At 44.8% G+C, this 15,051-nt stretch overlaps 1 protein-coding gene across 1 annotated transcript in view; it reads right to left on the bottom strand.

Moving 5' to 3' along the window:
• The window catches only part of LOC134965587 (indolethylamine N-methyltransferase-like), a 56,586-nt gene that overhangs the window by 4,692 nt on the left and 36,843 nt on the right, over nt 1–15,051 (bottom strand). The window contains exon 3 of the mRNA XM_063941942.1: nt 14,206–14,244. Within this exon, the coding sequence (XP_063798012.1) occupies nt 14,206–14,244 (39 nt within the window). The remainder of the gene's footprint in view (nt 1–14,205; nt 14,245–15,051) is intronic.

Below are 15,051 nucleotides of genomic sequence, written 5' to 3'. Positions count from 1 at the left end.
CCTTTTGTACTTGACGACTTAATGGGTGTCAACCATATGTGGGTGATGTACCGACTATCACCCGGAAATCGGTCTGCACAACTGCAGGGATTTCCCAATAACAAGGTGGTAGGACCCAGGATCTCAACTTAAAAGGACAAGCTCCCAACAAGAAAGTGGTACTGTTTAACAGATAACAATTGTATGTTTTTGTTATTAAAGTTAAGAAAATCAAATTAAATTAAATATTTCTAAAGGTTACAGCACAGGCCCCTGCACCAGGTTAAAAAAAAGTGTCCCTTTGGCTTGATTCAGAGTGACATGCAGTGTCGACGCTGCACTCAATTTGCAGATGTTTTAAGTCTGCGTAGGTGTCCCGATTGTTAGCACTCAGATACAAAGTACAGAAGCGAATGCCCGATTTGTGGAATCCAGTGCACGTGCCTGGGAAGCAACAGGTGGTGGCTTAGTAAATGCAGGCATGTCATGGGCTTGTTATTATAAACACCTGCATCGAAAGATGCACAACCGCTCACAGAGGATGCCATACTTGGATGGAGAAACTGCACATGCCATAGGGCTAGTGAAAGTTTTGATCGTGCATCCGATAATTTGCACCACTGCAAGTCTCTGTAAATGGGTGACATATGTATTAATTAAATAATCCGCGGCATTAGCATAAGGACGCAGATGTGTCTGGGCAAAAGACTCAGCTGCACATGAGTGTAACTCAGAATTATACCCTTTATGTTCAAGAATATAACTAATATTAATCAATATATCAATTTATGGGATTGGTGCACTGAATGGGAATAACTTGAATACTAATCCCTATGACCTCATTACATGCCAAATATTTATTTTTAGATTTACTGTAGCAAATCATCCTTTTAAAAAGGCAAAAAATTCCTATGGTAATTAAACAAATGATGGTGCTGTTTTATAAGACACAGGGGCTAATTCAGATCTGATCGCAGCAGCAAATTTGTTAGCTAATGGGCAAAAACATGTGCACTGCAGGGGAGGCAGATATAACATGTGCTGAGTGCGTTACATTTGGGTGGGTTATTTTGTTTCTGTGGAGGGTAAATACTGGCTGCTTTATTTTTAGACTGCAATTTAGATTTCAGTTTGAACACACCACACCCAAATCTAACTTTCTCTGCACGTTACATCTGCCCCACACCCTGCAGTGCACATGGTTTTGCCCATTAGCCAAGAATTTGCTGCTGCGATCAGATCTGAAATATGCCGACGGTGCAGTGTATATTTTGCACGCTTACTTTTGAAGCAAGCTTGCCTACCCTCCCGCATTTAGCAGGAGGCTCCCGATTTTTAATTGAGCCTCCCGCTACCCCACAAACCTTGCTTTACCTCCCAGTTTGTAGGATCCATCAGGGAAAATCTGTACTGCGCATGTGCGAGTCCAGAAATGCTCGGGGCGGGGCTTACATGGGAGACATCACTGCCATTGTTGTGTGTGTAGCGGTGGCTGTACTGCAGACTGTGCAGAGGCAGGCTGAGCGGAGACTCTTCATTGTGTTCTCTGCAGCCGGCCTCAGTGCTGCTGGACAAGAGCTGCAGGCAGAGACTGGATTCCGCCACAAGTGAATTACGGAGCAGATGTGCACTGTGAGAGGCTAGAGGAGGGTGGGAGGCTTAACAATGCAGGGACATGTAATATTGGAAAGGCGTTCTTCCACTCCAAAATATCAGCTGTTGCAGGACAGCAGTGTCAAGGCCCTTTACTGCCGATCCCCCTGGCCGGGTCTATCTTCTCCCCACCCCACCCACAGAGACAAGAAACGTTTTCCCCTGGTACAGGCACAGCAGCAGCAGCCATTCTACAGCTGAGGGCCCAACCCTCACACAAGCCCCGCCCCTCTGTGTCCTGCGATTCCCCACCCTCCAAGTCGACCCCACACACCACACTGAGGATCCAGCAGTGCACAGGGCTCCTACGGTTAAGATCTTATAATATTGTTTGTACTCATCATTTTCATTGTATGTTATTTATTTATTTTTGATGTGAGTTAGGAAGGTGATCTTTTAGTGTGGGTGCTGTAGGTGGGAAGGATGGCATTATGGAGTAGTACATTTAGATGGCTACTTTCATTGGTTTTTAGGACTTTTAAGTTCCTCTATCCCCCCTACTCCTTCCCAATCTCTGAGGTAGCAGGTAGCCATGTTTTTAATATATACAGTATGCTCTTATCTGGCTGCCCTTACGGGTTTTTTTAAAAATACAAACAAATTGGTATTAGTAGCTGAGGCTTGTGCTGATTTGATGCCTTGTGTCCAGCCTTGCTGACATCATGCTGATCATTTGGAGGGTATACAGTGTACATTTCTCTGGTTTGCAGTACATGGTGTTGAGTTACGAAAGATGCCCACTTATACCATGCCGCATTTTCCTATGAGTAGATTGTTCCTTCCTGCATACAGAAGCTAACTGAGCTGTGGGAGCCTAAGTTACTGTAGCCGCTGCTTAGCAGAGCCACTCACTGAACTCTGGTTGGGAAGATGACTACATTGTGGCCAGTCAGCATCATTCTATCCACCTCTGGTGTCTGTGCCAGTCAGCACTGGTGCCCCCAAGCCACCAAGGGATTTGCGGGGGCTATTGCTACGGTGCTGCCAGTGCTTATATTGCAGATACAGTAAGTAATGGTGTCACCATTATCCACACAGTACTAACTGAGCACAATGTGGGTGCATCCCTTGTCCTATTAGATCACAGTTGCCTACCCTCCCGTATACTGTGGGAGACTCCCAATTCAATGTGGAGTCTCTCGTTGCCCCGCATAGTTAAACAAAGCGTCCAGATTCTCCACTGTCCGGTTGTGAACCCGAGAACACGTCTGCAAGTTCCGATGTGATGGGGGGCAAGGCATGAACAAGTGGACCTCATTGTGCTACGGGACCCGGACACTTGCAGTAAGCCCCCGAGCTCACAGTTTTCCCCACACACCACCTGATTGGGAAGCAGCTCAGAGGAGTCGGCAACCACTATCAGCGCTGTTGTGGATCCAATGCCCAATGAGAACAGAAGGTCACAGCCAGCATTGACCAGCTGGAGTTGCGCAACAATAACTGCTGCAGGAATTCAACCTGCAGTGCAGTTATTCGCAGTATGATTGACAGCGGTGGGCATGGGGGGACGTTCCATCAAAAACGCAGGAGGATCTAATTAAAAAAATGATGGGTCCGCCTGCCTTCGCAGCTAGGCTGCGGAGGCAGGGGGCATCCACAATTCAGTGATGCGATCGCAATTTAATTGTGGTCGCATTGCTGCCGGGCATTAGCATGCTGGGCGACCTTGCCCTATGCTGGGCAGCACCCAGCATGCAATCGCAGCCAGTTGCAGTTTTAATAAAATAGCAAAACTGCAACTGAAGCTGAATAAGGTCCAATGCTTGCTACTGAATGTGCATCAAAATATACATTTATAAAAGGTGTTGTTGTATACAGGTGTATACATTTAGAAAATGTGTTGTTGTTTTATATTCCTAATTCCTACACACCAAACAGTGGAGATTTTAAAAATATTGAGTCAGGGGTGTGTGGCCTGCTGCCTGACTGATAGGCTGTGTCCCAGGGGAGCTCGTGCTAATATAACCACAATAACCCCCTTATTGGCAGCCCACCCAGGATAGTTACACACCCTGAGGCATATTAATACTGCCCTGAGCCTTATCTCCTAGAGAGGGAGAGCTGCGGAGCCGGGGAGCAGGTTTATCCTGCTCTTGCAGGTTGCGGCCTACATCCGGGACTGAAGCCGGGACCTGGATTTGGCCGACCCCCGGCCGGACATCGGGACCCTCCGGGAGCCGCGCGGACGAGGACGGCCCCCGCTGCCGGTGATTATACCCTCTGCACGCCACTGCCGAGAGCCGTGCAGCGGCGGCCGGGTTCCTGAGGCCCGGCACGGTGAGCTGTAGAAGGCCGCGGAGGCACCCGCGAGTGTCCGGTGCCGGCGGCCATCTTGGTTAGGGCAGAGCCGGGCGCGCGGACGCATATTGGAGGTGGAAGAGGGGAGCTGGCTGCAAAGAGCTGCTGCTGCTGCTGCTGCTACTGCTGCTGCTGCTGCAGCTGAATACATCTAATGTACACCAGATGCCCTCCAGCTGAATCACTCCACAGAGTCTCCCTAGATACTTACAAGCCCCTACACGGCAGACCCTGCTGTTGGCTGGTCCAGGCTGGGAGCTTTGAATTGCGGAGCTGGGGAGGGAACATATGACCTGTGCCCCTGCTTTGTTCCCTCGTGCATATAATCTGATTTCTTCGGAGCACTCAGTCTTACACCCATTGCTAACAACTACAGCATATATGGTGCGACTCCCCCGTGAGGATATGTCCTTCTAACACCATGTCTACCTCACCATTTGCTACGGTCTTCCTCTCTTTACTTGTATGATCTACTAATCCCCCTCGGGACATCTCGACATGCCTCCAAAGAAGTCGAAGGGGTCTAAATCTGCTTCGCAAGTGAATTTCTTTGGGTCCTCCTCCTCCGGTAACAAGGCCCGCACATCCCTTCCCTCGCCGACTCTGGCTCAACCATCTCAATCAACTTCGTCAAAAATATGCAACCCGGCTAACGCCGCAAAAGTTGATATGGACTCTCTGGATGGTCCGGTCACGCTACGCTCTATCCACTCCTTGTTAGCTTCTTTCAAGTCTGACATTTCTTCTGAGCTTAGATCTAATATACAAGCTCTCCGCTCTGATATCTCTGAAATCGGTGACAGGACAGACCACATTGAGCATAAGATGGAGGAGCTGGTAACATCACATAATGATTTGATCACCACACACGACTCTCTCCTAGAGGAAGTCGCTTACATCCGTGACAAAACTACGGATTTAGAGGACCGCTCACGTAGGAATAATATCAAAATAAGAGGCATCCCTGATGATGTTTCCAATGCTGACCTGTATGGCTACGCCACCGGTCTTTTCCATAAATTGATACCTGATGCTTCGCTATCTGATCTCCTGATCGACAGGATCCATAGACTCCCAAAGTCTAGGCAAGCACCTGCTCAGGCCTCCCGGGACACACTTCTCAGGGTTCACTTTTTTCACATTAAGGAAAAGATCTTGCGTGCAGCAATGCCCTCTTCACCTACGGCGACTTGTTTGGATTCTCTTCAACTTTTCCAGGACCTGTCCCCAGCGACTATGGCTAAAAGGCGTTCATTCTCCACTATTACGTCAGCCTTACGGAAAGCTGCAGTCCAATATAAGTGGGGATTCCCTACTAAGTTGATAGTGCTACGTAATGGTACTACCACCATCATCAACACACCTGAGGATGGGCCTAAAATCCTGAAAAAATGGGACATCCTTCTCGATATACAACCTGTTCCCCCCGCTACATCACCAAAACGAATAGCCCAAGACTGGACATTGGCTCCGGGCTGAAGCTCACTTCGGACTAACCATAAGATAGCTATTATTTAGCTTTTTTTTCCCCTACAGGTTTATCTGTGTTTATGTGTTCATTATACTATAGGCTATGTTCTTCGCCTGATGTTCCAATGTTTTAGTTAAAAATTAGATTGAGGTAGATCTGTTCCTGTTTTAATTAGATAGCAAACGTCCATTTCTCCTTACTTTAGGATGACCTTACTTACTTATCGTATCTATTTTTGCGAATGATAATCACCTGCTAAGTATGTTTTGGTTTGGAGGCGACGGTGGGTAATTTTGGCTGACACGCCACCCACCCACATTTGTCCGTCACGATACCCATGTGACGGGACCTCTAGCTCCTTTATGGATGCTATTTCTGTTTTTCTCCCCTGTTTTATTTTTTGTTCTGTTTTCTCTTCTCATGTTCTTCTCTTTACTGATGCTGACTTTGCTTCTTCTTTCTTAGAGGACTATGCCGCTATGTATTACATTTTGACACGATTGTTACTGATGCTTTTCGCTGTGCTATATATCATCCTGTCATACCCTCCCACATGGCCACCTTTTTAAGTCTTAATGTTAAAGGGCTCAATTCACCCCATAAGAGGCGCTTGGCTCTGAAATATTTTGCTGATCAAAAGGCGGAAGTAGTGGCTATACAGGAATCCCACTTCCCACTGCACTCACCCCCTCAGTTCTCCAATACCAATTACCCAGTTCACTATGTCTCCTGTGGGCCATTTAAGAGGAATGGTGTCGCTATCCTTTTCCATAAATCATGCTCTTTCCAATTGGAGGGTAAGTGGGTGGATGGCAATGGCAGATATCTGATTCTAGTGGGGAAACTGCGAACTAAGTATGTCACTTTGGTTTCCCTTTATGCCCCTAATTCCAATCAACCCCGGTTTCTGAAATCCTTTTTTCAAATGCTGTATAGTGTCAAGAAAGGTGCGACTTTTCTGATGGGTGACTTTAATATAGCCCCTGACCCTAATCTAGACAAATCCTCGAAACTTGATAAGCAATCTGCTAACGCAGCCAAATCCCTGGCCTCCTCTTTCTCATACCTACTAACTGAATTCGATTTATATGACGCTTGGAGAGTCAGGAATATTGGTGCTAGAGACTATACATTTTATTCGGCAGTGCATAGATCCTATTCTAGGATCGATTTGCTCCTGATGGATAAATGGACCTTACACTCAATCCCTACCGTCAAAATATTGCCGATTTCGTGGTCCGACCATGCACCTTTAATTTGGTCTTGGTCATACAAAACGTCTATCCCCACTACACGCTCTTGGAGGTTGCGGGATTACATTTTGAAAGATGAGGACGGAGTCTCTATATTACGAGAGGCCTTGTCTTCTTATCTGGACACTAATAGCCCCGCTGATACCTCTATTTCTAATCACTGGTGTGCCCTTAAGGCAGTCCTGAGAGGTGCAGCTATCCATGCTTCAGCTCACATAGCGCGCCGTGACCGGGAAGTTCAGTTGGCTTATGAGTTGGAGGTGACGACGTTAGAAACTAAACATAAACAATCCCCTGCCGACGATCTCACTCTCGCGTCTCTGACTGAAGCAAAGAGGAAACTGAACAGTCTGTACCTTTTGCACGTACAAAGAGCAGTCTCCAACCTAAATCAAAAATATTACACATTAGGCAATAGGGCGGGTAAATTACTGGCGCGGAAACTTAGAGGGAAAAACCTTATCAATAGAATTGAACACTTGACAAACCCAGATGGATCGCTGTCCCTGAACCCTAAAGATATTGCAAACCAATTTGCCTCTTACTATAGAAAACTGTACAACCTCAAACATGACTCCCTCACCCCACAACCTTCCTTGCAGCTTATACGGTCTTTTCTAGATTCCATTAATCTGCCTTCTATTTCCCCTGAGGATGCTTCCACACTTTGCACACCCTGGACTGAGAGAGAAATTCAGACTTCCCTGAAAGCCCTCAAAAAGGACAAAGCCCCCGGGCCAGATGGGTTTATTAATCTCTTTTACATTACCTTCCAAGATTCACTCTCCCCACTTCTTCTTAATTTGTACAATGACGCTTCCTCTAACCCTTTCCCTAGAGAAATGTTGGAGGCACAGGTAATAACGATTCTCAAACCTGGCAAGAACCCATCTCTCTGCGCAAATTATAGACCCATAGCACTTCTGAACACAGATATTAAGCTGTATGCCAAACTGCTTGCAAATAGACTGAATCCGTTGATTCCCACATTGATTCATCAAGATCAAGTGGGTTTCACTATCGGTCGCCAAGCCCCTGACAATACCAGGAGAGTCTTCTCCCTTCTAGAAGCTCACTCCACATTTCGGGAGCCCCTACTAATGCTCTCCCTTGACGCGGAGAAAGCTTTCGACAGGATTCATTGGTTATACATGTCAGAAGTTCTTGCCAGGTTTGGGTTCGCGGGACAATTTTTACAGAATGTCCTACGCCTATATACACATCCCTCAGCGCGCGTTTTTAGTAATGGGTTTTTATCCGATCTTTTCCCCATCACCAACGGCACCCGCCAGGGATGCCCACTGTCACCATTAATTTTCATCTTAGCAATAGAACCTCTGGCAGAGAAAATGAGGGCGTCTACCCTGGTTAGCGGAGTTTATATAGGTCCCACTCAACATAAGATATGCCTGTTTGCAGATGACGTCCTGCTGTTTGTAACTAAACCTGAATCCTCTCTCCCAGCTATCCACGATATTCTGCAGGACTACTCCAAAGTCTCCTACTATAAAATGAATACGGCTAAAACAGAGGCATTAGCTTTCGACATTGAACCGATCCCACTCCAATCCCTACAATCTACATATCCCTACGCCTGGCAAGACTCTTCCCTTCAATACCTTGGGATCAAGATCCCCTCCAGATCTCATTCCGCGGTGGATTGTAACTACCTTCCTCTCTTAGACCATTTCAAAACTCTCACTAAACAGTGGACGAATTATGAAATTTCTTAGTTAGGGCGACTTTCATCAATTAAAATGATGCTCCTCCCTAAAATTCTTTACCTGTTTAGAGCCATACCCTACTTAGTCTCGCTCGCTCTCCTTAACAAATTCTACTCTGTCATGTCTACTTTTATTTGGAAGGGTAAAAAGCCCAGGATAGCTAGAACCCGCTTGTTTAGATCCAAAGGTAGCGGGGGTCTCGCATTCCCTAACCTTGAACCAGCATGCGTGTCTCCTTGATCAGTTGAGGGACTGGCTCCGGACAGAGTCCGTAAAACCCTGGGTAGATATTGAAAGACATATGTGCTCTGATTTTCCTCTTCCAGATTTAATCTGGGTCAAACCTTCGCATAGACCCCCCTCTACTAAACTTATGAGGAGTATAACTTATTCTCTTAAAGTTTGGGACAGATTGGTTACTAATCTGGGCGACTGCCCGCTGCCCTCCTCGCGCCTATCCATTTTAGCGATTTCTAAACTGCTCCCAGACCTTTCTTTGCGGAACTGGTGGGAGCTTGGTGTTCAGCTGGTCAAGGACTTATATGATAATTCAGGGCTTAAAACCTTCCAACAGCTACAATCCCAACATTTGATACCGTCAAAGGACTTTTATAAATATCTACGCATTCGACATTGGATAATGGCGAATATATCTAATCCTCTCTCCTCCCCTACTCCCCCTCCGCATATCTTGAGTACTTTTTCCTCCATACACCACAAAGGTGGTATATCTCAGTGGTATGTTACTCTCCTCTCTCCGCACAATGATGTGAAATTACATATTCAAGTACGGTGGGAGTCAGAATTTAATATCTCTCTGACAGATCAGGAATGGGAAAATATTTTCATGAATATTTTTAAAATGTCTCGGTGCATCAATCACACTGAAATGATGTTCAAATTAATTCATGGCCTCTATCACACACCTGATAAACTCCATAGGATCTGGCCGGATTCCTCTAAATTTTGTTGGAGGCAATGTGGGTTGGAAGGTACTTTAATACATACATTTTGGACATGCCCAGTTATTAGGCCGTTGTGGACGGAGGTGTTTGGACTAATTGAAAAGGTCACAAAGGTGATCCTCCCCCACCGCCCTGAGATTGTTCTTTTACATTATTTCCCTCCCTATGAACCCTCTGAATACTCTTATGTTATAGGCCATATTCTCATAGCCACCAGGGCCGCAATCGCTCAATATTGGAAAAGAACAGACCCACCGCGCTTGTCCAAAATTATAGCGTCAATACAGCGCAATTTCGAAATGGAAACTATGAGCATTAAATATTCCTTAGCTCCCCAATCCCCTCTACTGAAATGGCTACCTTGGTTTGATTGCTATTCCTCCTGTATTGCCTCCCGGAATGCCTTGTCTTGTAATGTGTGACTGTTTAATTTCTCTGATGTTATGACCCTGTGAAATGCTGAAACCAAGCCCTCTTGACATAGCCCGGGTAGGGCTAATTGTCAAAGGATAGACCATACACATGAGCCTATTATGTTTTTTTTTTTTTTTTCTAAATATCTGCCTACTGTTTAGTTCAGAATATACAGAAGTATGCGCAGGTTCTCTACATCTTCCCTGGAAGACTGATGGTCAGCATCTCCCCAATTCTGTGTTTCACTCTTTCTCTATCTTCTCTTTTTCTTATCTCCCCTATTTTCTCTTTATCTCTAACCTTCACGTTTTTTAGTATTATTACTTTACTACCATGTATTATGGTTTACAGACATGCTGCCACTGTGTTACTGGCTTTTTTGTCTTCCAAACGTTGTGTATGCTCTGTATTGAAAATCTCCTCTAATAAAATTTCTTCAGATAAAAAAAAATAAAAAAATATTGAGTCAACCAGTATCACATACTTGAGGTTATTCTGACTCAGACACAGTGCCAATAATGACTTAATTATTTTCGCATCTGTACATGACACCTATACACTAACTCTTTCTGGCTGCATGCTGTGCTTAATACTTTAGTTTTCACCTGCCACTGCAGGACACACCCCTCAGTGGCAATAGATACGCCCATAGGTGGAGATAGACACACCCTTTGGGTGGAGCATGACATGTCCCCTTAACGGTGCAAATCTCCCTGAAACTAGTTTTCAAAAGTAGGCAAGTATGTTTTGAAGTGGTTGATTGGGAACAAAGCAAAAATAGCAAGTTACTTTGCACACTGGTAAAACCAAGTTGCACTTTAAATGGAGATGTCAAATATGCAGAGAGATTTAGAAGTCTATTTATGAAGGTCGGGTTGTAAGATTTACAGTAGCACATCTGAAAGTGTTTTTTCTCCAAAATTTAAAAGGGCAATGATTGTACAAGCCATGTCTTACATTTAAAAGCATTGCCCTTTTAAATTTCAGGCACAAACACGATCAGAAGTGTTGGGTTTTACAGCTCGACACTATGGTCATGTCCAAACTCAAATCTAGATTGCAGTGTAAAAATAAAAGCTGTCTAGCATTTGTGGGCTACTTGCAAAATCAGTTATCTCCCAACATGACCCCCTCCAGGAGGGACAGAATGCTCTGCTCCTGGACTTCCCACTTAATTTATGATTACCATCACCTGTGCTGAAACACCTTTCTTATCCATTAACCTGTTCATAACAGGTGCCGGCAATCATAATTTAAAAAAAAAAAAAAAACAGGAGCAGAGCATTTTGTCCCCCCTGGAGAGGGTCATGTTGGGAGTTATGCCATACTTGCCTACATGACCCTCTCCATGAGGGAGAAAATGCTCTGTTGCTGCTCTTTCCTGGTAATGTATGATTGCCATCACCTGTGGTGAGCTAGGTAATTGATAAGAAAGGTGTTTCACCACAGGTGATGGCAATCATACATTACCAGGAAAGTCCAGGAACAGAGCATTTTCTCCCTCATGGAGAGGGTCAGGTAGGCAAGTATGAGTTATGCTGTATGCAAAAACAATAAATGTATTTTCTCCCCCAACATTTTTGGGCAACAGGCAAATGCAGCAAGTGTTTAGCATACATGCAAAAATAAAAATAATATTTGCATGCCTTGCAGTGCAACATGACTTGTTCCAGATACAAATTTACTTGCTTTCTATTATTTGCTCTGAAATAAGAATTAGCCCCATAGTGAGTCTAATTCATGTGTGTGTGCAATGCCGATGGTCACGTAACGGGGCGATTATCGTCAGACTACGCATGTGACACGGTCGCACTGTTTATGCACCAAGGTACCTTTGCCCTCACATTGAGATTTTTAACACAGAGCGATTGACAGGAAGCGACCTTTGGGGAAGGTAACTGGGAATGACAAAAACACTAGTGCATCATGGCCATTTTTGGAGAGAGTATCGGCTATCATCTGCGATCTTGTACACAGAGAAACATGGCTCTTACATCGCTACTGCTACATCCAGTCTACATAGTCACGGACTTACCCTAGCAGTCAATTTTCCCCATTATTGCACATAAGCTGCCTATGGCCCTCATTCCGAGTTGTTCGCTCGCAAGCTGCTTTTAGCAGCATTGCACACGCTAAGCCGCCGCCTACTGGGAGTGAATCTTAGCTTAGCAGAATAGCGAACGATAGATTCGCAATATTGCGAAAACATTTTTCTGTGCAGTTTCTGAGTAGCTCGAGACTTACTCTTCCAGTGCGATCAGTTCAGTGCTTGTCGTTTCTGGTTTGACGTCACAAACACACACAGCGTTCGCCCAGACACTCCTCCGTTTCTCCAGCCACTCCCGTGTTTTTCCCAGAAACGGTAGCGTTTTTTCACACACTCCCATAAAACGGCGAATTTCCGCCCAGAAACACCCACTTCCTGTCAATCACACAACGATCACCAGAACAAAGAAAAAAACTTGTAATGCCGTGAGTAAAATACCAATCTTCATAGCAAATTTACTTGGCGCAGCTGTAGTGCGAACATTGAGCATGCGCAGTTAGCATAAAATCGCTGCGATGCGAAGAAAATTACCGAGCGAACAACTCAGAATGACCCCCTGTATGCACACACAGTTGTGAATGGCTTTCTGATGGCTCTGGTGGGCATCTATCTTCTATTCTGGGTGGCAATGATTAGCAATTTCATAGCCTATAAATTCAAAGTTGCGTATGCATGTGCTTACAGACATAAATTAGGTCCAATGTGCAAATTGCGATACTTCACAGGCAAATATGCCAATTCAGGAATCCATAGTGTAACCCTGTGTATAAAATGCATGCTACTGTATATATAAATGTGAAAGTATTTTGGTATAATATATTGTATATTCACATTTCTTGATAGGAATGTGTATATTAATTGGGGGTTATTGAAGTCCCTGTCATGGTGCCTTTTGCAAGGCTGATTACTGTGAATATATACAGCCGTTATCAGTGACTGAGGGGGACAGAGGAGAACGTGCTGCCCTGAGGAGAGGGGAGCGCGAGACTGCACGAGGAAAGGAACGGTTGGTGGCGCAGAGAAAATTGAGATACGGAGGGAGAACCGGGGAGGAGACGGAGCTGCTAAACGGAGAGGAGCAGAGAGACAAACCCGAGCGGCTGGGAGGAGAGTACTGAGCGGCTGGTAAGAGCCATCTGAAATGCTGGCGATAGTGGACGGAGCGGAGGGTGAGATGGCTGACGGAGCGGCAGGTGAGAGCGGCTGACGGAGCTGCCAAGAGAAAGAGAACGGAGGAGGCCATATATACTTACCAGATACTGGCTCCTCTGTGGACGGTCCCTTCACTGTAGATCCGTGATTACTGGAGGTAGCTGGGGACATAGAAGGATTCCCCTTACTCATGGCAATGTGAGCTCCATTAAGAGCCGCCTAGGGGGAGGATCTGACTATAGGAGGACTCCAATCTAATTCAAGGAGATGTGAGTACCCTCCGGGGAGACGCCCGGCAGGGGGAGGATTGAGTCCCATACGTATTCACTCTCTGCAGCATGGATATAATAAGGGAGAATTGGTGCACGGCCAAAAGGAGGTAGAAATATAACATCAGCAGAGTGCACCATTAACCATTATATAGTGTCCCTATTCCCTGCCAAGTTAACCACACAGATTCATTGACTTTATATCATAATCACTAACATTGAGAGCGAGTGTTTCCACTAACCGCTCAGGAACTATACAGGGAGAATAATTACTATTATAGAGTGTGTACCCTTTATAACAGTGGTGCAGGGGTTAAGAGATGATCTCGATATCCTCGTTAGAGTATCTGGATTTATAATTATAATTGCCAGTAACGGGAACTCTATTCATATATTGCCCCGGTCCCAAATCTCCCATACCTTGTACCGAACTACCTATGACATAGCATCACTCCCCAGTGCAGTAATTACATTGTAGCACCAGGTGGATACAGAGATAGATAATTTCTCTGGTTGAGGATTGGTGTCGTAAAGTTGGGAGTATACACGGAGCAGCTATATCTTCCACGGAGACCCTTATGACTATATTAAGTTACCAATGAAATTAGGGTAATTTACCTATGAGAAGAGAAACCGATCTATCTGATAAATAATATTAACAACTCTACAACTGAGATTTCACATATCGTCAAGGGCCCCAACGTGAACTTAAATCCTCCATAGGATTTCATTAAAGGGATACAAACTATTGAGGACCTTGATTATACTTTCACACTATTGGTAATCTGGTTAACCAGCGCTGTTTTTCTTTCCGGTTTTAAATAATTTTTGTGTACTTGCATGCATAAATTTGTGTATAGACCTAGGGTAGATGGTTATGGATAGTTCGATCTATATAGGTATATGTTAAAATAAATACACCTGGTAATAAGTGGTATCTATAAAAGTAGTGGTGTTTTAATATTACTGAAAACCCTTACCTGAGTATTCGATGGTTGCCGAAGAAGTCGGGACCAGCACTGGAAGACAATAACAAGATCATAGGTAAAGGTAATTTACATCTAGAGATTATATAATTGTTATAACTGTTACTGTATTACCATCCATTATACGTAAATACTATGGGCTTTCCCAAGCAAGCCCAACACTAAAATTGCTTGGGTGGAGGCACGCCTTATACTTAACTAGTATTAACCCGGGTCCCCGGATATTAGTACGTTGGGAGGGGTTACAATAGCATGTTTATTACCCTGACCGTCACAAACCACAGCATTTCAGAACTTGACTGGTAGCCTCTGGGAAGGGCATCCAGTTTTTTGCCTGACAATACTTAGGTTGATTTTCATTATGGCTGGAGGGCTCCATGTTTGTGGTCACACAGTGGAAATAAGTCTAGGATATCTACTATACCACAGGGATCGTGTGAGGGTTTTTTTTGTTGTTGTTTTTTTTTGGGGGGGTGACCTTGCCCTTTTTCAATATTTATGTATTTTGTACAAAAGTATATAGTGCACACAGAACACCACATGTGTCTTTCTTTCTATACACCCAGAAAGACTTTGCATCCACCTCTCTCGGTATATAGATTAATAGACCGTAGCAGAACCCCCACCCCTGACAGCAGTATATACAAATGCTCATGAATGGGTAGGCCCAATGAGTGCTCATCATCTGTTGTTGTATCCAGACTCCAGAGCTCTGAATCTATCTCTGACAGACAGCTGGGCTGTTGGCTACAATCTCTCCTATGTTCACTATAACACATTATGCAGCATCCGTGCCCCAAGAGCGATAATCTGATAATAGCTTGGCACAGTTACTCTGAG

This window comes from Pseudophryne corroboree, chromosome 10, assembly GCF_028390025.1.
Source record: "Pseudophryne corroboree isolate aPseCor3 chromosome 10, aPseCor3.hap2, whole genome shotgun sequence".
NCBI lineage: Eukaryota > Metazoa > Chordata > Amphibia > Anura > Myobatrachidae > Pseudophryne > Pseudophryne corroboree.
Note: the sequence above shows the minus strand (reverse complement) of the source record. Positions and strands in the feature narration are given on the sequence as shown.